This window comes from Antechinus flavipes, chromosome 6 (genome assembly GCF_016432865.1).
Source record: "Antechinus flavipes isolate AdamAnt ecotype Samford, QLD, Australia chromosome 6, AdamAnt_v2, whole genome shotgun sequence".
In the NCBI taxonomy this organism is placed as follows: domain Eukaryota; kingdom Metazoa; phylum Chordata; class Mammalia; order Dasyuromorphia; family Dasyuridae; genus Antechinus; species Antechinus flavipes.
Window position 1 is genome coordinate 146349654 of NC_067403.1, and position 24372 is coordinate 146374025.

A 24372-nucleotide genomic window follows, 5' to 3' on the forward strand; every position below is an offset into this window, starting at 1 on the left:
AGTAAGAAATTCCAACTGAGAGCACTGTGTAATGAAAGCAATATTTCCTCCAAATCACTATTCAGGTCAACTTCTTCTACTTTTCTCTGTAAAACCTCTCTTGCCTGCAGAGCTTACACAATGCTGCAGGGGCAACAATATACCTGTATGGAAATTCAGGCACATGGAGTAACAATTAAGAAATAACAGCAGCAAAACATAAAGCAACTTGATGAAACAAAGCAAACAGTAGTCATATTAATAATCAATTAGAAAGAGGTGACCACTCGATGCCAAATATTTGTAAGTCTCCTGCTGCTGCTACCAGCTTTTTATCCCCTGGCAACATCCCATTGAAAAGAGTCTGTTCCATGTTTACTCAGAATCAGCAAAATAATTTATTTCTTTGCACTTCACTCATATTTTTCCCACTTGCTAATTAAAGATGCAAATGTTGATAAATATGATGGTTTCTAAACACAACTGGGTCACTAAGTTGTACCCTGTTCTCTGTTCTTCCAATTAAACTCCTATGAGAGACAGTTCAATTATAATTAGATAGGCAATTATCACCTTGTTAAAGGTATGACAAAAAACACATTTTCGATTAATATTTAGTTTTATTGCTTATGCCATATTAACTGATTTTAAATCCACTGATAATTTTGATCTCTGACCTATGTAAAGAAGACAATTAGGTGAAACTGTATTCTGAGTGTTTTTTTTTTTTCCTGGCTAACCATATGATCTCAACATTTTTGTTTCATCTCTGGCATGAGCAAAAATGAGCAGAGCAGATTCACAGCTGTTCTGAAACTAAAGTTTGTAACTAAATTAATTCCTTTACTTCCCAGAGAAACTGAGTAGATGTATCTATGAAAACTGAAGTACCATCATCACTAGAAGGAAGGATAATGTCCTTGACTCATTATAAAGATTTATTTAAGAAATTCTATTTAATTTTTATTGTTTGTTTTGAGATTGGATTAGCTATATACTTCAGTTCCAGAACAGGGTTAGTAGAAACAACACTTAGGAAAGAATTTTTAAATTTAAAACATTTTTAGAACAATATTTTTAAGTAGTCTTAATCACTTAATATTTTAAATTTGTCTAATATGAGCATGCACCTTAAAAAATAAAACAATGAAAATACAATGATAATAAGTGCATTGAAGATGGAGAAAAAATAACAGCTCATTGGGATGCTGGAAGATTATGTAATAGAATACATTAGATATTCATTGGCCTGAAAAGGGATGGGGAAGAGAGAGAATATCACTGAATATCTAAAAAAGATCTTGTGCAAGGTTTTTGTTTTCTCTATACATATACAAGCATTAATATTAATTTGATGTACTAAAGGTCTGTCAGCAATGAAATAAACAACAAATATATTTTGAAACCTACTATGTGCCTCACACTAGACTATTTGCCTATGGAATATTTGTTAAAATTGTTAAAAATTCAATCCCTTAATTCTTTTGGATTATTAGCTGTTCTAGATGATTCTGTAACTTTTTTGGCTTTGGCTACAAAGAATCTTAATTCAAATGATTTCTCTGCTGGTCAAGTCACTTAACCTATCTGGACCTCAGTTTTCTTATCTAGAAAATGAGGGGTTTAGATTAAAGTCCTTTTCAACGTAAATCTATGAGTCCACAATCCTTTTAAGAATTATACTTCTATTTAACAATGCTTCTCTACTTTAGGAATAGTTTTCAAACAAATAAATGAAGTATTAAACAAAGAATACATCCATCTCTAAATTAAAGTAATCATGTAATCCTTCCACCTACTAAGTTACCCTTCATCTTTTTCCTTTTTAAATTTATTTCACTCTCTTGAGCAAATGGCAGTAATAAAATGTCACATTAAGATATTCATTAGCTTCTGGTCTTTGTGATTATAATAGTGTTGAAAAGAGTCTACACAGAAGCTATCTTAGGCTGCTTGCCAGCATATGTGCTTGATCTCTCTTATGACTTCAAAAAAGAGAAAGAAAAACACATTAAGAATAGTTCTTTTTAGTGTCAAATGGGTATATGATTTTTGAGCTTGCCAAGTGTTAATTGGTCTCTTCCCCGATGATGGTACAAATAAAATTCACAGCCAATTAGCTTGCAGCCATGGATCTTTACTACTTGACAAAGTATACCACTCTGGTATGGAGCTTAGAAAAGATGTGTACTTATTAGGATCTTTTCTCACTGGATATTTTTGCTAAGATCAGTTCACTCTGAGATAGAGCTATAATCATATAAGCAGACAGACAGGCAAACGGATAAGATAGACAGACAGATAAGCTTCTTTTATGGTATGTTTTGATTTTTAATGTAGTAATATTGGAAGAGGTTTACATTTGACTTTTGAAAAAATATAGTTAAGGAGATCTACTGATGAAATATTGACAGAAAATATAAGTATTGCCAGGGTATCAGATTTTCCACTGTTTCATGGACTAGCTGTAACCATGACTAAGTCTCAGATCTGAGAAGTATGTCAGATGCAATATCACTTTTAAGGAAATATCTTAGTACCTTTTAAGGAAATACTTTTATGAAAAGGTAATAAAAATACCTCTAGAAGTGTTGTCACATATTTTCCCTGTGACATGTACAATTGCAAATGTGAAACCTAAAACAAAGCTTCAGATTAATGTGAGGTTCTTATAAGTTTATATATATAAACTGTTTATATATATAAGTTGTTTATAAATGAAATCAATGTGTTTTTGCTTTCACCTCTTAAAATAGGAAAGGGGATGGAGTCCCAAAGTTACTGATTTGTTAACTATTAATTTTTTGTGTTATGAAAATTCTGATGTTCTCAGAAGCTCTAACTTCCTGTGGAATGAGGAGCTAAAGCACTTAATGCTTTTGATAAATCATTCTGCTATAGGGATGGTCTCAATTTATTATTACTTAGAAATGATCTCTTTTATATGGTAGAAAGGAAATAAAAGTCACTGAAAATAATAAACTTTTAGGTAATGCAATGTAATTAGCAACTTGAAAGTTAACTGTTAATATAAAACCCTTTGTTATGTTGACTTAGTGAATGTCCTACTCTAGAGGTCATTAACTGAGATGTGACTAAACTTTCAATAAAGAGTATGGTATATTTTTTTCCTTTATCGTCTGAGAGGAATGAGTTGTAAGATTTTAAATGACCAATTAGCATAACAAATGCTACAAGATTGATTTTATTCACTATTCTACTATAGAATTTGGGAAGTCATTTATCAGACCTCTCCAGAGTGGCATATACTAAGCAATAGCATGTGTAAACATGTCTACATATGGAAAAACAAAATTCAACATGTTTTGATTGTTAAACATGACTAGAAAAAAGATTTGACCTGAAGTAATTTAATGATGAGTGGGCAGAAGATGTGACACTTCTTTTATTAACAGAAATAAAGCAGAAAATAGCAGAAATAAACATATGCAATAAATGTTGGGCTAATCTTTCTTGAGTTAAAAAGCTAATACACACACACATATGCACCAGCTAATTCCTTTTCCCAAACTAGTGTTTGCCGTCATGTAGACACATAATTTTTAATTTTGTCAGTGAAATAATCATGAAAACATTCACAGGAATATAGTTTCAAATTTGCACTGCCCCAATGGATCCTGTTCTTTTGATGACCAAAAAAAAAAAACAAAAAAAAAAAAACAAAACAGTGGCACATATATATATCTTATCAGATAGCTTACTTACCATATAGCAGATCAAGTATTGCAATGTTCCATTTTCTTGAAAGGGAATGAAAAGAAAAAAAAAAAAAAAAAAACTAGGTTGCCTGTAGCCCTGTCCAGTGAGGTATTCTAATTGACTTCCAAGTCATCAATCAGTTTCCAATCAATCTATTTTGCCAGAAGCAGGCAGTTAGGACTCCATTATCACCCATTTATCATGCCATACCTTAATTCACTGCATCATTAGCCATGGATTAGGCCTCAGTTAGGGTAATTAAGTGCCAGTTGCTAAATGCAGAAAATTGTTGGTCACTCACCTCAGCCATGGGTATGCCTTCAGGTGGGCGACACTGGAGCAGGACTTCCTGTTCCAAGGACACTTCCTTTCCTAAAGGTTCTTGTTCAAAAGTCTTCCGAAGATCTGGAAAACATAGGTGGAACAGTGAGTGTTTCAATTAGGTTAACAGCTGTTCACTGTTAGAAAGTGTGGTGGCAACCTGTGGTGTTGGTAATATTGTTTTTATGACTACTAGAAATTTAGATAATTTGCATTGGGAATTATGATGCATACATATAAATAAATATATGTAAACACATGCATACGCATATAAACACATTACATATATATGCATATATAGTGGACTAGGACTATACAAATATACATGTGGATTACATCTATATTTTTATTTCAGTGAATGATGTAGAAAAACTATTGTAGAAACCAGTATCAGTATAAGCTAATTGTCTGCTAAGATCTCTCCTCTATTAGTCTCTAAACTATTTTTCTAATAGTCTAATAATTATCTGCCTATTAGAGGTTTGCTTCTCAGGCTTTTAATCAGAACATGCTATTATGCATATGTAAGTGTTGGTGGAGGGGAAGAAAGAGCAGATAAGAGGCCAATCTCAACCAGGAAGACCTGGGTTCAAATTTCACCTCTGATACTTATTATCTCTGTGCCATTTCTCTCCCCCTAACTACCCAAGATTTTAAAATATAAAGCAGTAGCTGATTTGCATCTTCTTACCAGGAAGCTATTTCATTGAAATAAAAATAACTATGTATGTTTGCTAAGGGAAATTGTTACAATATGATATTTTCTTCTTTGAATTGCTTAGTATTTTTATCTTTTGAGCATTTGTAGTCAGAATGTAAGGGGCCCACAAATTGATGTCTTTGGTAATCCAGTTTGTTCAATGATATTGACCATTTTCCTGGCCCCTAAGCTGATCTTGACTTAATAGGTTCAGTTCTCAATTCTTTCCAAATCCAATAAGTTTCTTATTCACCTAATTCTTATCCTCTTTTCTTATTTCAACTAAATATTAAGGTTTCAGTATTCCTGAAGTCTTATGGTTCAGTTCTAGTAAAAAACCCCAAAGTTCTGCTTTCTGCTTTGTTGGGGGAGTTGGGGACAGGGAGGAAATTAAGGTGAAGGGAGAAGAAAACTAAAGTTCTGTGATTACATCACTGTAGGAAATTCTTTTCCTTTCCTTTCCAGAAGCTCTTTCTACTGACACAGATTTGTTGCACCTACTATGTGTCAGGCACTGTGCAATATTCTAGTGACATAAAGACCAAAACAAACCAGTTCTTGTTCTCAAAGAGCTTATTTTATTATCAATGCTAAATTAAATCAACTTTACTTCCTTCCGAAACAGAGAAAGTCAGGAGTTACGGTTGCAATGGAAATCTATAATTAATTTTATAGATAGAAATACTTTGAAAAACAAACTTCATTTAAAAAAATTATACCTGCCATAATAATGGGTATTGAAGAAGTTATATGGCAAATGGATAGAGCTGGAATTAGTAGAACCTGAGTTCCAATATGGCCTCAGACACTTATTAGCTCAGTAATTCTGGGCAAGTCACTTCACCCTGATTGCTTTGCAAAACATAATAAACATAATATAATAAAGGGTATTGATTGATATTTTCATAGACATTTTACACATTCAATTCATTAAAATGATAATTTATTGGTTTTAACAGATGGAATTAATTTTGAGAAATTTGAGGAATTAATTATTTCTCTTTCCCTTTATCCCAAAATCTAAATAAAATACATAGAAGGCATCATCTCAGCCTATTAAATCAATGTTTCACAAACTATATGCTGTTCTAAGTATAACACTAATGCTTTCAGGCTGGCTACTTCATTTAAAAGGTTCTTTGGAAGAAATCTGTACCCAAGTAACTCATTTTGCAGTACATTTAATCCTATGGGAATTGTCCTCATTGAAAGACTATTTAGAATAAATTTGACCAAGTACAGGGTAAGGATAGTCAAAAGACTCCCTACTTTTTGGTAAGCAAAAACAGGAATGGAAATTCTTGGAAAGGGGACAATTACTGAGTTGATTATCATGAAAGGTAAGGGAACAGAATTCATTTTAACAGAACAGAAAACTACTTTACAAAATAATACAGTCCAATGCTGCCTGATTTGCAAAGGAGTAAATTGAGATCCAAAAGGTTGAAATGAACTGCCTAAGGTCACACTTTTAGTTAATGGAAGATCTCGGACAAGAATTCTGGTGTTCTGCACCTATTTAATTATACCATTTTGCCTTTCTTACTGTTCCTGGAGAAGTAACATGGCATAGTAATATGATGAATTTGGAAAGTATGACTTTAAAGCCTGCCTCTGATACTTGCTAGCTGTGTAACCAAGGCAAGTCCAAACCTTCTGAAGTTTCCTCTATGAAATGGATTAGATAGTCTCCCTTCCAATTCTATCCCTGTGATCTTATGATGCCTCTGTAATGCTGTAGTTCATTGTAGAAACTGTAGAAAACTCTTGTTTACAATTTCTTAATATTTTGCATGTGAGAGTTGCTATTTTCCTCTTGAGGAAAACTCAACTCAACTTAAGCACAACTCAAGAGCACAGGATAAGTGAGATAGCTATGTGATGGGAAAAATACTTTTGATAATACAGCCTTATGTGATCAGTCAATAAGCATTAATTATAAATTCACCTATCATATGCCAAGTGTTTGAAATAAAAAGAAAGGCAAAAATATACAAACTATTCCAAAAAATTGACCTCAAGAACCTTACATTCTAATGAGGGAAACAACATACCAACAACTATGGAATACAGAAGTATAAATAGGGTAAATTGAAACTGAGGGAAATCTAAGCATTAAAGGGGGAAATAGAAAGGTTTCTTCCAGAAGGTGGGATTTTAACTGAGTCTTGGAGGAAGCCAGTAAGCCAGAACGCAAAGATGAAGAGGGAATAGGCAGAGAAAATGCAGAGAGAAAACTACCAAGAAGATGATTAACAATGTCAAAAACATGAGTGATGTTAAAAAAATATGAAGACTGAAAAAAGGCCATCAGATATAACAATTACATCATTGATAATTTTGAAGAGAATTGATTCAGTTGAGCATTGAGGTCAGAAATCAGATAAGAGCTTCTGGATAATGAGTTCTCCACTTGTTCATAGATAGGAATGACATCTTTATGACTACTGAATTAGGGGTCCTTAAAATGAAAAAAAATTCATTAATATCAATGAATCCGAATAGTCAAAATAGTTAAGTTTAAGCTCTCATATGCCTAGATTACTAGGACAGTAATTGGTCTGCCTGGCTAAAACCTCTTACCATACATTGGTCTCTCCTTCTGCTTGCCTCCTCCTAGAAATACTTATATTTAGAATAAATTCAAAGGAAACTCCCAAGCTCTGCCAAGTCTTTCTTTCCAAGCTGCACCCTATCTTTCTCTCTCAGGACTTTCCCCACAATGCTCCACATTGGATACGTTCATTCCCTATCTCACTTTCCCTCCTTTTTCAGCTTCCTTTTATGCCTCTGAATTTTATTTCCCTCTCTTATAAATTTCTCAAGAGCAGTCTTTCTTTTGGCTCATTCTTATTTTCCCAGCATTCACACATAGGACTTGAAATGCAGTAAGCACTCAATAAATATGTGGTTTGATTTGGCCACTCTTGTCCATTCTATACTCTGATGCCAAGGAAATCTTCTTAAGTCCAGATCTGATCATGTGACTCTCCTAATCAATCTTTTTGATTTTTTTAATTGCCTCAAAGATAAAATATAAGCTCCTACTTTTACCTTTCAAAGGCCTAAATAATCTGGTGCCATGTTATCTTTCAAGTCTCATGGGACAGTATTGCTTCTTTTCCCACACTTCTGGAGCTAGCCAAATGTGTCTTTTTTTTTCCTTCAAGATACCTTACAGAATGCACTCCTACCTCATCTTTGCCTCTTACAGTCCTTCTGGTCCTTTAAGATACAACTCAAGTACCATCATCTGCATGATGACTCCCAGGAGCCAGTGTCCTCTCCCCCAAACTACCTTATATTACTTTGAGTATGTGTATGTGTGCTTACATATACATAATATATTTTATTTATTAATTTTCTATTTCTAGAGTGTTTATTTTTATATATAATTGTCAACCTCTTCATTAGAATGTAAGCCTTTTGCCATTATGGATTCTGTCTTTTTTTTTTTTTTTTTTTTTTTTTGGCCATTGGATTCTGTCCATTCTGTCATTTTTTTGTACATATACTCTTCAGTGCTTGCTTAATAAATACTTCATGTTTGAATGGAATAGAAGTCAAAAGACTTGAGTCTTATTAGTGGCCTTAGTAATATAATTTTCAACTGACATCAAGTTATTTTATAGGCATTTAGGAAAGAACATAGTAACACCATTTTCCACTTGTCTCTAGCCAGAAACAGGACTCAGAAAAGGAGCTCCAATGAGTCAAGTGGCTGGAACAAATGAAACCTTAATTGACCCTTTTAAATCCTTTTAAAGGAATTTTCTATCTCTTTTCTTTCTTTCTCAGGGCCTGATGTATAGAGCAGTAACTGAAGGCAGTACAATTCTGGAACAAAGGAGAATGCAAGCAAGCATGTTGCTGTTTTTATCACCTCTCCAATTCACATCCCTTTCCCCTCTTTTCTTCCTTGTTTGTTGCTAGAAAACTTGTCTGGTTTGAGGTCAAGGCAGACTCAACTTATATTCTCTAGGAGTAATCTTGTTCCATTCTTTTAAAAGCAACTTTATCCCCATTGATTTCTTTTTAATATTTTTGCATTTGAATCAATCTCTCACTTCTTTCTCTCTGTCATGCTGTTTCTGTTTCTCTGTCTTTGTCTGTTTGTCTGTCTCTCTCTCTCCAAACTATTTTCTAATTCAATGAGAATTGGTTGGAATTTATCATTTGCCATAGCCAAGTCCTGGAGAAAAATGATGCTTATAAAAATATTCTTTCTAGGACTTCTGGCCAAGATGGTGGAAAGGAGGCACACAGCTGTGTAAGCTCCGCGTTTTTCTCTCACTATCCATCTCATTATAAACCTCTGAATTAATACTTGACGGAAAAAAAAACAAAACCCACAAATAGTTACCAAGAGAAGCCATCCTTGAGACTCACCAGGAAAGGTCTGTTTTTGCTCGAGGGCGGGGAAGGTGTTAGATCAGGCACAGGCTGAGGGCAGCAGCGGCAGCGAGAGCACGGAAGGCAGCTCAGAGCCGAGCAGAGCAGAGAGGGGGTGGGGTGTGATCGCAGCAATCTCTGCGGGGGGTAGCTTTGCTACAGGATTAGATACTTTGCTCCAGCAGCAAGTCAGCAGCCCAGCAGAGAAGCTAAAAACACCGGGGGTGAAGAATACAACCCCAAACAGCTGGAGTCTCTCGGGACCTGGCGACCCCTCCCCCATAGTGTCTCAGCATGCTCTCGGAGTCTCAGAGCACAGGCGCAGCACAGTCCTGCTAGTGCCTCACTGCTGCCCCCCCGCAGTCTGTAGAGGAAGCTCGGTAACACCACCCAGCCCCACCTCCTCCCAAAGAAAGCAGCCTCCATTCAGGGTTTTTTTCTTTTGTTTCTTTGCTAGTTTGTCTTTCATTATTAGACAGAATGAGCAAAAAATTGAAGCGGACTTTAGCCCTTGACAGCTTCTATACAGATAGAGAGCAGACTCTAAATCCTGAGGAGACTAAAAACAGACAGTCTCCAGGTGAATCCCTAAAGGAGGAGATCATCTGTTCCTCAGCACAGATGAATCTCATAGAAGAAATTAAAAAGGCTCTCACAAGGGAGCTAGAAGAAAAATGGGAAAAGGAGAGGGAGGCTTGGCAAGAGAGGCTGGAGAAGTCATCCCACTCATTTAAAGAGAGAGTGGATAAAGAAATCAAATCCTTGAAAAATAGGATTGGTGAACTGGAAACAAAAAATAGCTCTCTAAAAAACAAAATTGGCGAAATGGAAAAAAATTCGATAGAACAAAAGAACTCAATTGGACAATTAGAAAAAGATTTTAAAAGAGTGAGTGAAGAAAGTACTTCACTGAAAATCAGGGTCAAACAAATGGAATTAAATGACTCGAGGAGACAAGAAGAATCAGTCAAGCAAATCCAAAAAAATCAAACAATGGAAAAGAATGTGAAATACCTTCTGGGGAAGACAACAGACCTGGAAAACAGATCCAGGAGAGACAATCTGAGAATCATTGGACTCCCAGAAAAGTATGAAGAAAAAAAGAGCCTGGACACCATTTTCCAGGAAATTATCAAAGAGAACTGCCCAAAAGTCATAGAAACAGAGGGTAAAATAGACATTGAAAGAATTAATCGATCACCCACTGAAAGGGATCCTAAAATCAAAACACCAAGAAATATAGTGGCCAAATGCCAGAACCCTCAGACGAAGGAAAAAATATTGCAAGCGGCTAGAAAAACCCAATTCAAGAATCGAGGAGCCACAATAAGGATCACTCAGGATCTGGCAGCATCCACATTAAAAGATCAAAGGGCCTGGAATATGATATTCTGAAAGGCTAAGGAACTTGGTATGCAACCAAAAATAACTTACCCAGCGAGAATGAGCATTTTTTTCCAGGGAAGAAGATGGACATTCAACGAAGTAAGCGAATTTCACCTATTTTTGATGAAAAAGCCAGAACTTAACAAAAAGTTTGATCTACAAATACAGAACTCAAGAGAAATCTAAAAAGGTAAAGATTAATCTTGGGAACTATATTTTGGCTATAAAGATATATAAAGAATACATGTATATCTTGTTCTAGAAACTAGATGTGGAAAGGACATTGTACCAGAAAAAGGGTAAAGTGGGGGTACTACATCTCATGAAGAGGCAAAGGAAATCTATTATATCTGAGAGAAAGAATGGAGGGGGATGAATATAGTGGGTATCTTACTGCTTTCAGAATTGGCTTTAAGAGAAAAATTTTAGACATATTCAATTTATGGTGAAACTTCTCCCACCTCATTGAAAAGTGAGAAGGGAAAAGTGAAAAGGGAAGGATTAAGCTAAGTGGAAGGGAATACAGTAACTGGGAGGGAAAGGGGTAAGATAGGGAGAGAAACTCTAAGGTGGGGGAAGGGATACTAAAAAGGGAGGGCTGTGAGAAGCAAGTGGTGCTCACAAGCTGAATACTGGGAAGGGAGGTAAGGGGGAAAGAAGGGAGAAAAGCATAAACAGGGGTTAACAAGATGGCAAGTAATACAGAATTGGTCATTTTAACCATAAATGTGAACGGGGTAAACTCCTCCATAAAGAGGAAGCGGTTAGCAGAATGGATTAAAAGCCAGAATCCTACAATATGTTGTTTACAGGAAACACACCTGAAGCGGGGAGATACATGCAGGATAAAGATAAAAGGTTGGAGCAAAATCTACTATGCTTCAGGTGAAGTCAAAAAAGCAGGGGTAGCCATCCTGATCTCAGATCAGGCTAAAGCAAAAATTGATCTAATTAAAAGAGATAAGGAAGGGCACTATATCTTGCTAAAGGGTAGAATGGATAATGAAGCAGTATCTATATTAAACATATATGCACCAAGTGGTATAGCATCTAAATTCTTAAAAGAGAAATTAAGAGAGCTGCAAGAAGAAATAGACAGCAAAACTATAATAGTGGGAGATCTCAACCTTGCACTCTTAGAATTAGATAAATCAAACCACAAAATAAATAGGAAAGAAGTCAAAGAGGTAAATAGAATACTAGAAAAATTAGATATGATAGATCTCTGGAGAAAATGTAATGGAGACAGAAAGGAGTACACCTTCTTTTCAGCAGTTCATGGAACTTATACAAAAATTGACCATATATTAGGACATAAAAACCTCAAACTCAAATGCAGTAAGGCAGAAATAGTAAATGCATCCTTTTCAGACCACGATGCAATGAAAATTACATTCAACAAAAAGCCAGGGGAAAGTAGACCAAAAAATAATTGGAAACTAAATAATCTCATACTAAAGAATGATTGGGTGAAACAGCAAATTATAGACATAATTAATAACTTCACTCAAGAAAACGATAATAATGAGACATCATACCAAAATGTATGGGATGCAGCCAAAGCGGTAATAAGGGGAAATTTCATATCTCTAGAGGCCTATTTGTATAAAATAGAGAAAGAGAAGGTCAATGAATTGGGCTTGCAACTAAAAATGGTAGAAAAGGAACAAATTAAAAATCCCCAGTCAAACACTAAACTTGAAATTCTAAAAATAAAAGGAGAGATCAATAAAATTGAAAGTAAAAAAACTATTCAATTAATTAATAAAACTAAGAGTTGGTTCTATGAAAAAACCAACAAAATAGACAAGCCCTTAGTAAAGCTGATTAAAAAAAGGAAAGAGGAAAATCAAATTGTTAGTCTTAAAAATGAAAAGGGAGAACTCGCCACTAACGAAGAGGAAATTAGAGCAATAATTAGGAGTTACTTTGCCCAACTTTATGCCAATAAATTCGACAACTTAAATGAAATAGAAGAATACCTCCAAAAATATAGCTTGCCTAAACTAACAGAGGAAGAAGTAAATATCCTAAACAGTCCCATCTCAGAAAAAGAAATAGAACAAACTATCAATCAACTCCCTAAGAAAAAATCCCCAGGACCAGATGGATTTACATGTGAATTCTACCAAACATTTAAAGAACAATTAACTCCAATGCTAAATAAACTATTTGAAAAAAATAGGGATTGAAAGAGTCCTACCAAACTCCTTTTATGACACAGACATGGTACTGATACCTAAACCAGGTAGGCTGAAAACAGAGAAAGAAAATTATAGACCAATCTCCCTAATGAATATTGATGCTAAAATCTTAAATAAAATATTAGCAAAAAGATTACAGAAAATTGTCACCAGGATAATACACTATGATCAAGTAGGATTTATACCAGGAATGCAGGGCTGGTTCAATATTAGGAAAACTATTAGCATAATTGACTATATCAATAACCAACCAAACAAAAACCATATGATCATCTCAATAGGTGCAGAAAAAGCATTTGATAAAATCCAACATCCATTCCTAATAAAAACACTTGAGAGCATAGGAATAAATGGACTTTTCCTTAAAATAGTCAGGAGTATATATTTAAAACCATCAGTAAGCATCATATGCAATGGGGAAAAACTGGAACCTTTCCCAGTAAGATCTGGAGTGAAGCAAGGTTGCCCACTATCACCATTATTATTCAATACTGTATTAGAAACACTAGCCTCGGCAATAAGAGTCGAGAAAAAGATTAAAGGAATTAGAGTAGGCAATGAGGAAACCAAACTATCACTCTTTGCAGATGATATGATGGTATACCTAGAGAACCCCAGAGATTCTACTAAAAAGCTATTAGAAATAATTCATAATTTTAGCAAAGTAGCTGGCTACAAAATAAATCCCCATAAATCCTCAGCATTTTTATACATCACCAACAAAACCCAACAGCAAGAGATACAAAGAGAAATTCCATTCAAGATAACTGTTGATAGCATAAAATATTTGGAAATCTACCTACCAAAGGAAAGTCAGGAATTGTATGAGCAAAATTACAAAAAAGTTTCCACACAAATAGTCAGACTTAAATAATTGGAAAAATATTAAGTGCTCTTGAATAGGCTGAGTGAATACAATAAAGATGACAATACTCCCTAAACTAATCTATTTATTTAATGCTATACCAATCAGACTTCCAAGAAAATATTTTAATGATCTAGAAAAAATAACAACAAAATTCATATGGAACAATAAAAAGTCGAGAATCTCAAGGGAATTAATGAAAAAAAAATCAAATGAAGGTGGTCTAGCTGTACCTGATCTAAAATTATATTATAAAGCAGCAGTCACCAAAACCATTTGGTATTGGCTAAGAAATAGATTAGTTGATCAGTGGAAAAGGTTAGGTTCACAAAACAGAATAGTCAATTATAGCAATCTAGTGTTTGACAAACCCAAAGATCCTAACTTTTGGGATAAGAATTCATTATTTGATAAAAACTGCAGGGATAACTGGAAATTAGTATGGCAGAAATTAGGCAAGGACCCACACTTAACACCATATACCAAGATAAGATCAAAATGGGTCCATGACCTAGGCATAAAGAACGAGATTATAAATAAATTAGAGGAACATAGGATAGTTTATCTCTCAGACTTGTGGAAGAGAAAGAAATTTGTGACCAAAGATGAACTAGAGACCATTACTGATCACAAAATAGAAAATTTTGATTACATCAAATTAAAAAACCTTTGTACAAACAGAACAATGCAAACAAGATTAGAACGGAAGCAACAAATTGGGAAAATATCTTTACAGTTAAAGGTTGTGATAAAGGCCTCATTTCCAAAATATATAGAGAACTGACCCTAATTTATAAGAAATCAAGTCATTCTCCAATTGATAAATGGTCAAAGGATATGAACAGACAATTTTCAAATGATGAAATTGAAACTATTACCACTCATATGAAAGTGTTCCAAATCACTATTGATCAGAGAAATGCAAATTAAGACAACTCTGAGATACCACTACACACCTGTCAGATTGGCTAAGATGACAGGAAAAAATAATGACGAATGTTGGAGGGGATGCGGGAAAACTGGGACACTGATGCATTGTTGGTGGAGTTGTGAACGAATCCAACCATTCTGGAGAGCAATCTGGAATTATGCCCAAAAAGTTATCAAAATGTGCATACCCTTTGATCCAGCAGTGTTTCTATTGGATTTATATCCCAAAGAAATACTAAAGAAGGGAAAGGGACCTGTATGTGCCAAAATGTTTGTGGCAGCCCTGTTTGTAGTGGCTAGAAACTGGAAAATGAATGGATGCCCATCAATTAGAGAATGGCTGGGTAAATTGTGGTATATGAATGTTATGGAATATTATTGTTCTGTAAGGAATGACCAGCAAAATGAATACAGAGAGGCTTGGAGAGATCTACATGAACTGATGCTAAGTGAAATGAGCAGAACCAGGAGATCATTATATACTTCGACAACAATATTGTATGAAGATGTATTCTGATGGAAGTGGATTTCTTTGACAAAGAGACCTAACTGAGTTTCAATGGATAAATGATGGACAGAAGCAGCTACACCCAAAGAAAGAACACTGGGAAACGAATATGAACTATTTGCATTTTTGATTTTCTTCCCGAGTTATTTTTACCTTCTGAATCCAATTCTCCCTGTGCAACAAGAACTGTTCAGTTCTGCAAACATATATTGTATCTAGGATATACTGCAACATATCTAACATATATAGGACTGCTTGCCATCTAGGGGAGGGGGTAGAGGGAGGGAGAGGAAAAATCAAAACAGAAGCGAGTGCAAGGGATAATGTTGTAAAAAATTACCCTGGCATGGATTCTGTCAATATAAAGTTATTATTAAATAAAATAAAATTTTAAAAATATATATTCTTTCTACTTAAATCTGATCTCTTGAATAGGCTTATCTTGTTATATTATAATAATAATAAAGGTGTGTGTGTGTGTTCAGGAGGACTAGCCCTTCTGTTATGAGGTCTTGCCAAACTCTTTTCGGGGCTATTCATCTACCTTTGGTGTCTACCTGCTTCATTCAACTCAACTTTGGCACCAAAAAGCTGTAATATGTGTAGTCCCACCCCAAAAAACCCTCTTGAGAAATAGGCTAAACCAGGTTGAGAGTAATTAACAGGCCTCAATTCTGTGATTATCTTCAAATCTGTCAGTGATTCAGGGGGATGGCTACTCCAGGAATGTGAAGCCTTTCCCCAGTGGAATAGAAGGATGAAAACAATCTGTTTCAAATTCCTTGAAGATGACTGAAGCCAGCACTGGGGAAGGTTTAGAGCTTGGTCAGGCCCTGAAAATGCCAAGGTCATCCACAGAATCCCAGGCTATCAACAAGACTTTTGTCCTGGCACTGGACTTTTATGACTTAGGAAGGGAGAATAAGGTCGATGACTTTGTTTTTAAAAAAATTTATTTTTAATTTATGAAATAAAAACAATATTTCTATAACATGGCAGAATTTTTTACAAGCATTATTACATATGAAAATCAAATCTATTACATACAATCTGCTATTTCTTTTAAATATAATAAAATTGTCTCTTTCTTTTTCCTTTTTTTTATGTTCCTCCCTGAAATGGCTACCATTAGATACAAATATGATGTATGTATTTATGCACATATATATATATATAAAATTATTCCATATATACTTCTAATTATCAGAAATAAAGAAATCAGTGACTTTGTACAATTCTGCTTCACTTAGATTCAATTTATATGTAAGTTTATCATGTTATATTATTGGTTCTTTTCAAAAAGAAAAGACAACAACAATCATCACAATTATGCATTATTTGATATATTTTATTCCTCTACTAGACTATAAACTTCATAAGGATATGAGCTGTGTCTTCACAATCAGTATTGGATCCTACTACAAGCTGGATCCTATACTAGGTCCTATACTAACAGCTGAGGTTAGATGTAGAAAAGATGCAACCGTACCGCATCTTTTTAGTTTATATTCTTCTTTTTCCTATGCTTTTTATCAATCCCAAATCTCAATATAATTGCTCAATAAATGGCTTTTTAAAAATAATCACTGGATTACTTGATAATTACTATCATTTAAAAAACATTAATGACCTTTCTGATAATTGGCGGGGAAAGGAAAATGATCATTTTTAAGTCCTACGATTTTAAAATACTGTGGAGTTAGAGATGTTTAAATAAATTTTGTCAGGAGATAGTCATTAAATGTCATTTCACAGAATTCTGCCAAGTAGAAATCTGGCAATTATAGAGATAACCTTATCTATGTAGACAGTCAATCTACAAGATTCTGGTTGAAAAAAATTCTCACTAGGGCATGAATTGGAATATTTGGAATGGAAAAGGCCTATTTCAAACTTCATTTTATTGATGACTAAACTGAGACTCAACAAATTTAAAGAGGAATATTTAACATTTTTGTGTCATAGACCATTTTAGCAATCTGTTAAGGCCTATGGATCCCTTTTCAGGAGAAAAAAAAACAACTTTTAAAATATATAAAATACACAAATTACAAAGGAAGCAAATTATACTGAAATAGTTATCAAAACGTAATTTATGTAGCCCAGGTTAAGCTGTAGTTTATATTACTTTGGGCGGGGTCAAATAACTTGTTAGTAGAGGAGATGGAATAAATTGATCATCAATGGTCTAGGAGTCTTTAAACTTCTTTTTTTTTCTTTTGCTATTTGTCATACCATACTTTTAATTATACTTGTTTGTATGCATGGTATAACTGCCCTGATACAATTTACATGTCTAGAAGATGTTTCTGTGGAATCCTTACCTATCTTGTAAAAGTATTTGTCAAATTCTACTAGTAGCAAGGTATTTATAATTTAAAATTATATATAAAATATGTTAAATATTATATATGTACATATACATATATACATACATATACTTTAAAATTTTATTTTTATTTTAAAATTTAATTTTATTAAATTATTTTTAAAATTTTATTTTTATTCAAATTGTGAATATCACAAGTGGCATTTCTTCCTTTTTTTCTCTTCAATATTCATTTTTGCAATAGCAAAATAAACTGGTCAAAACATCCACATTGGGACTACAGATGTTCCTTTTTGTCTATGATCCTTTTTTTGATATTGGTAGATAGAGGGGTAGTGGTGGTAATGATATTTGATTATAGATTAATTATTTGCTACAAAAGTTACTAATAGTTTTGCCCTCTATTTTTATTCTAGAGAAACCAAAAAGAAAATGAAAAAAAAATCATGTTTTGCACTGTTCCATAGAATTGTATATCCTTTTATGAAAACATGAAAAAGAATTTACAAGTGATTTTATATGAAGGATTATTATATGAAAGATTATTCTAAAGATATTTTTAGTTTTTTTCAGGGGATATGTAATATTCATAAATTCCTTAAAGGATAAAATGGTTTTTCTCAATGTGGAAACGATTATCATTGAATAAAGAAAGCAAAATCATTCCATGAGCTCTAAAAAATGCTTATTTCCTGGACATAAGAGGGGGAGGCATTACTTTTTTCCCCCCATTCTCTGCTCTATCTGCCCTCTAATTTAGAGCAAAACTCATGCTAACTTGTATTCAGTTGCCTAATTTACTGCTAAGGGGGACACATTAGTATCTATCCATAGATGTTACAGGAGAGTAGTTTTACTTGCCCTTAAGGAAAACTACAATGGAATAAAAGATTCTCTCTGAAATTACTGGATTTGGAAGCAAAGTGACTATTAATTAATCAAACAATTAACATCTGTTAAATGCCTACTATGTGCCAGACACTATGCTACATCCTCAAGATCCCTTCCTCCCTCTTTCTCTACCTTCCCTCTCTCCTGTCATTCCTTCCTTCCTTTCTTCCTTCTTTCCTTCCTTCTTTTCTTCCTCCCTTCCTTCCTTTCTACTTCTCTTCCTTTTCTTTTCTCCTTTTCTACCTTTCTCCTTCTCTTCTTCCATTTTTTGGTTTCCTGTCTCTTTTTGTCTCTCTTTTTTACTCTTTGTGTCCTTGTCTCTGCCAGTCTCTTTTCTTCCTGGCAAAAAACAAAACAAAACAAAACAAAAAACCTCAAACTTTCCTAAGTCATGACATGGCATGCCAATTTTTTGCTTAGAGAACATTTTCCCCCCTGAGGCAATTGGGGTTAAGTGACTTGCCTAGGGTCACACAGTCAGAAAGTGTTAAGGGTCTGAGACCAGATTTGCACTCCTGTCCTCCTGACTTCAGAACTGCTGCTCTATCCACTGCACCACCTAGCTGCCTTTAAAGAACATTTTCATAGATGAGTGATAAACCTCGGAAAATGAGTATTTATTAGGGAAGCACTAAAAGCCACTCCATTGTGTTCTTGCTATACATAAATCTAATTACATGAAAGATAATTGCACTTACATAATCTTAGCATCATAATGTCATCTTCATCTGAGATAAATTCAAACCTTTAATTGAAGTTAATGTAACAGCCATCTGTCAAGTGTTCCTGGGCAAACGACCAAAATCTACTTGATGCACTGCAGATATGGTTATGTACAAGCTTTCTAAAACATTATAAAAGATTGGTGTTATTCAGGGCCAGCTTGCGCAAGAAGGAGAAACTCAGTAATTTTCTATCAGAATTTTGTTGTGGTGAAATTCTTGTCTCTGAAATTCTACTTATTTTACCCATGTGGCTAGGAAAATATAAATCTTGAGTTTCTTCCCATGATGGTGAAAAGATTCTATTGACAAACAGGCCTCTCTTTTTTTAGAGGGAAATACTCTTCTTATTCTTTGACTTTTATAAAGTCCTACTTTGATGCATCCTTGGAATTATTCTTGGGTTAGTTTCATATGTTCAGTCAGAGTAATGACAGTTCTAAGGTAAGAAATAAGACAAAACTTAAAAAGAAGAATAAGAAATTATTTTTAATTTTAACAAAATTTTTTAAATTTAAATTTATTTTTATTTTATAATTATAAATAAAATTTAATTTAATTTAATAAATTCTTTCTTAAAATGAGAAAAAAGATATTATGCACAATTAAAATAATGTCATCATTAAATATGTGGTTGATGTGAAAAAATGATATAGTTAGATGAAGGAACATTGAAACCAATTATAATAGTTTCAGTTGTCTATTTTGCTACTGCCCTGAAGAGCTATGATATCTTTCCATCTGACTTGCAGCTAAAACCTTCTTTATATATTGATTCCCCATGAAAATCCCTTGAGAGCAGGGACTTCCTTATTTTCCTATTTGCATCCTACATCTTAGAACAATGAACAATGTTTTGCACATAATAAGTACTTAATATGCATAATTCTTTCATCCATCCATTCATTTATTCCTAAAAAAGGTTTTGGAGGGTAAAATCAGCTTAAATAAAGCCAGACAAGCTATTCAAATAAGAAAATTCATTTAGAGGGCATATAAATATGAAACTCAAAGGAAAATATGAAATGAGGAAAAAATGGAAACAATTGCAAATCTTTTCATATTTTTTTTTTCATTTGGCACTGCAGAAAATAAAGATGGGAAGAGATATTGGACTAATCTAGGATACAGAAGAATTCTACAAAATGGAATTCACCAAAGGGAGAAGATGGGGCAGGGCTTATATGTTATGTATATGGTAAATAGACCCTAAGTAAAAAGAAAAGTTTTATGATGAGGTAACAGCAGTCAAAATATGGTTCAGATAGCAAGAAAATTAAGGACAGTGTAGGGAGAAATTTTTTTTTACAAAGGCTCCAATATTAATTATTTTATATTTTTGTTCCAAAGGAAAGAATAATTTGATGTTTAGTTATTTTTGTGTCTAAGACAGAAGGGTCACTTTTTTAATGCCTCTATTAGGTATTAAGTATCATCATGCAACTCTGCTGTATTTAAAAAAACAGTAATAAAAAGGAAATTCTTACAAATTGGGATTTTATTATCTATGACTTGAAGGATTGCCTTGGCAATGAGACTGGAATAATAATTTAAAATAAATATGATCAAAGACTACAAAACATCTAAAATATGCAATGATAGCATACTGTTTTACTATCACATTTCTTGTGATTAGGATTAGAAACTAATTTTAAATGTTCTCTTAAGGAATAATATCCTTCCTTCCACTTAATTTGATAATATCATGCTGTTATTGGTCATTTTCATTAATTATTATAATAGTAATAATAATGACAATAAGTCTAGCATTTATATAGCACCTTAAAGTGGCAAAGTACTTTATATATGCTATCTTAATTCAAAGATCTACGTGCTAGTATTATTCTCATTTTACAGATTGGGAAAATAGAGCTGAGAGAAATTAAGTGACTTGTTCAGGATAATATAGATAGTAATGCCTAAAGCAATATTTGAAATCAGGTCTTCCTTATGTGATGTCTAAAACTCTATTTACTGTACCACCTAGTAGGAAGGTACCCTTTAGTTACTCAAAGAAGCGGGGTTCAACATGTTTTTTCCACAAAATTATAATGGATACTCCAGTGCAAATTGGCCAATATATGTAGAACTCATTTGAAGATAGACAAATGATTAAAATACCCAAAAGACTGTGGAATGACATATTTTCACCAATAAAAATCTATAACATTGATCCTAAGGAAATGTAATTCAGAGAAGTCCTTTTCTCATCACACTTTACTCTTCTAGAAAAAAAAAAAAGCTTCTGGCTCTTTGTGGTGCCAGCACAAGCTACATATTAACTTAACATATTTGTGGTGCTAAGCTCCAGGCAACATATTAACTTAACTGTACTGTCATAACAAGCTGCCATTACCTTGGCAGCTTTGCAAACTATATTGCTTTAAGGAAAAGGATCATCCTCCCCAAGAGAAGATGCATATTTCTCCTTGATAATGAGGCACTTTTAAAAGCAGCAACAACTCTTTCATTTATTCTGGATGTAGTTAGCCCATTGAAGCAATCAATCATTGAGTAAATGATACCCTAATGGCATCTAATGTGATAACATATGGAAAGTGCTTTGTAAACCATGAAGTGTTATAAAAATGCTAGTTGTTCTTCTGGTTCTTGTTCTTTTTATTCTTCTTGTTTTTGTTTTTCTTATCCTGCTCCTTTTTGTCCTCATTAGTATCACTATTACTATTAATGTCCTAAAGGACTTAAAGAAATATTGAAGATATATTGTGCTTTAAGAGATGATGAAAGGAACAATATCAGAGAAAACCAGTTAAGAGTTAGCAGAATCAAGAGATAAGTAATATGATAATAATAACATCATTAAGACATTTAGAAAAACTTAAGAACTGTGATCATCATAATGACCAGTCCAGATGGGGCCATATGTATTTTTTGACATAGCCAGTTTGGGAATTTGTTTTTCTTTGATTATAATTGTTCTAAACTTTGTGTTTCTTCTCTTTTTTTATCTATTGTTGGAAGGTGAGGAGAAAAAATAGAGTATATTAATTAAGATTTTAGTTTTTAAAAAAAGAGTTCATATACTTTGAAACCAATACTACAGACCACAAAAGTATGTCAAGCACAAAGATTTTCAGTGAGCTTTTGCTCTGACACTTGTGTAACAAGACTACACAAACCTTATCTTTCATTGATTGAAATGACAGAAAACCAGAGCAAGTTTATATTGAGCAATTCTTCCTTTCCCATCAACTGCACTGACTCCACTAGGAGAGAGGTTTCACTTACATGCAATGCGTACATAGGCTTTCCGGCTCTTTGTGGTGCCCGCAGAACTCCAGGCAACACACTGGCACCAATAATCTTCAGGCCCAAAGAGCTCTTCAACTTGTTGGCGGGAAATCTCAATGCTCACTTCACGGACAATGAGACCTGCCAGAAGAAATTAACATTCTTATAAGGATAAGACTCATAAAAGGGCAACATGCCAAAAAATGAGCCACATCTATCATTTAATAGGATCTCTTTAAAAATGATGCTTGTCAGAGCTGTGTAACCATATCACAGATATAATACCGCTTTTTATCACTTTTTTCATCAGGTTTGCCTCTTCTGTCTGCTCCATTCATTTTATTTGCTTAACTCTTAGCTTTTTTCTCACTTTTTATTCTGGGATTTCTTGATCCCATATTTTTTGCACTGTACAAAACTCCACCCTTCAAATGTGGTTAGAATAATAATTTTTTATCCACAGAGTCATCTTCTTCCTTACTAAATTAAATTTACCATTTTCTAGGAATGCCCACAATCATTTAATAGTTTTTTGATTTAAAAAAATGTTAGTCCCAGCCTTCAAACACAATTGATTCCAAATTGCCCATTCCTCAAGTTGTCTCTGTGAACCAAGGAGAAGACAACTCACAACACAGGAAAATAAAAAGAAACATACACATGTCTATACATCATAGCTTCCAATTTTGATCTCTCTTCCTTCCTCCTTCTGTCTCTATCTCTGTCTGGCTCTGTCTGTCTCTATCTGTCTCTCTCTTAACATTGCATCAGTGCTACTGAATCTACTGGAAATGTAAGATAAAGGCTAGTAAAACCATCAATCCATTTTTTAAAACCTGGATTTCTGATTTAATCCATGTAGAGAGTTCAGTGAGCAAACATCCTCTACCTATGCTGATCAGGCAGCAACTAAGCATCTCATAGGCTTAGAGTGATGGTAGGGTCACAAGATATGATTGAAGTGGAATTGGAACCTGGGCTACTTGACTCTCAAACCAGCTCTTTCTCCACTATCTAGAATCATGTCTGCTTGACAGAAGTCCATTTTAAAAGATAGTACTTCAGAGGACTGGAACAAGTAGGCATCTTTGACAACTTGACATTCTCCCTATTCAAATAGTTTTCAGATTGTTTCATAAACATTCTTTAAATGTTAAAGATCAGATGTCAAATCTGATTAAAATATTAAATAAGTTATCTTTTATCCAAAATCCAAAAAATTAGAAAATAAATAATTTCATCATTCTTAAATAATAATATAGCATAACAATTGTGTTATACCTCACTAATTACCCATATTAACTTGGAAAATTTACTTAACCTTTCACCACTCATTTTTCTTCATCTCTGAAATAAAAGGGTTAGATTAGATGATCTCTGAGGTATCTTCCAGTTTTAAATTCTATGAACCCATGATATAGAATCATTAATTTCTCTAACTTAGGAAAACTTCTAATTTTTCTCAGGTTTTAAATTTCGTGTGGAAATCTAGAGCTGGAAAGGATCACAGGAAACAAACAACTCATTTTATAGATGAAAAATCCAAGGTGCAGGGAGGAAGGGATTTCCCAGGATCTCGTAGGTATTAATTGGTAGAGCCAAAATTTGAATTCATATCTTCAGATCTCAAATCCAGCATTCTTTTCACTGCCTAATCATTAAATCTTGCCAAATCTCTGAGATTCTTGAATTCAGGGATTGCCAAAAAGATTGCTTCGTCCTATGTGGTAACAGAGAGAAAGAGAGAGAGAGAGATAGATAGAGAGAGAGAGAGAGAGAGAGAGAGAGAGAGAGAGAGAGAATCCTTGAAGACAGTGGGATCAAATCATGAGCTTTGTGAGGGAGAATCAATAAAGTTTTGTTCATAATAAAAGAAGCTCACATTTTCTATTACTCTTTAAAATTTATAAATTGCCTTTCTCATAAAATTTTTGTACTATAGGTAATGCAACTATTATTAGCCCCATTGCAAATAACAAGGTTTACGAAAATTAATTACCTGGCCCATGATCATATAGTTAATAAGAATTAGAAGCAAAATTTGAATCGAGAACTCCCAGCTTCAAGTCTAATGTATATTTTACTATGTAAAATTACTATGACTATTTTGGGGGAGCAAAAGAGCCTGGCAGAACAATGGTTTGTTCTTCAGTCATTTTAGTTGTGTCTGACT

The 24372-nt window shown here is 33.8% G+C and overlaps 1 protein-coding gene across 1 annotated transcript in view; it reads right to left on the minus strand.

The window, feature by feature from the left end:
• UNC5C (unc-5 netrin receptor C) overlaps window positions 1-24372 on the minus strand; it is a 428390-nt gene that overhangs the window by 128252 nt on the left and 275766 nt on the right. Inside the window, exons 3-4 of the mRNA XM_051965638.1 lie at window positions 22197-22340; window positions 4001-4104 (exon numbers count right to left, since the gene is read on the minus strand). Of these exons, the coding sequence (XP_051821598.1) occupies window positions 4001-4104; window positions 22197-22340 (248 nt within the window). The remainder of the gene's footprint in view (window positions 1-4000; window positions 4105-22196; window positions 22341-24372) is intronic.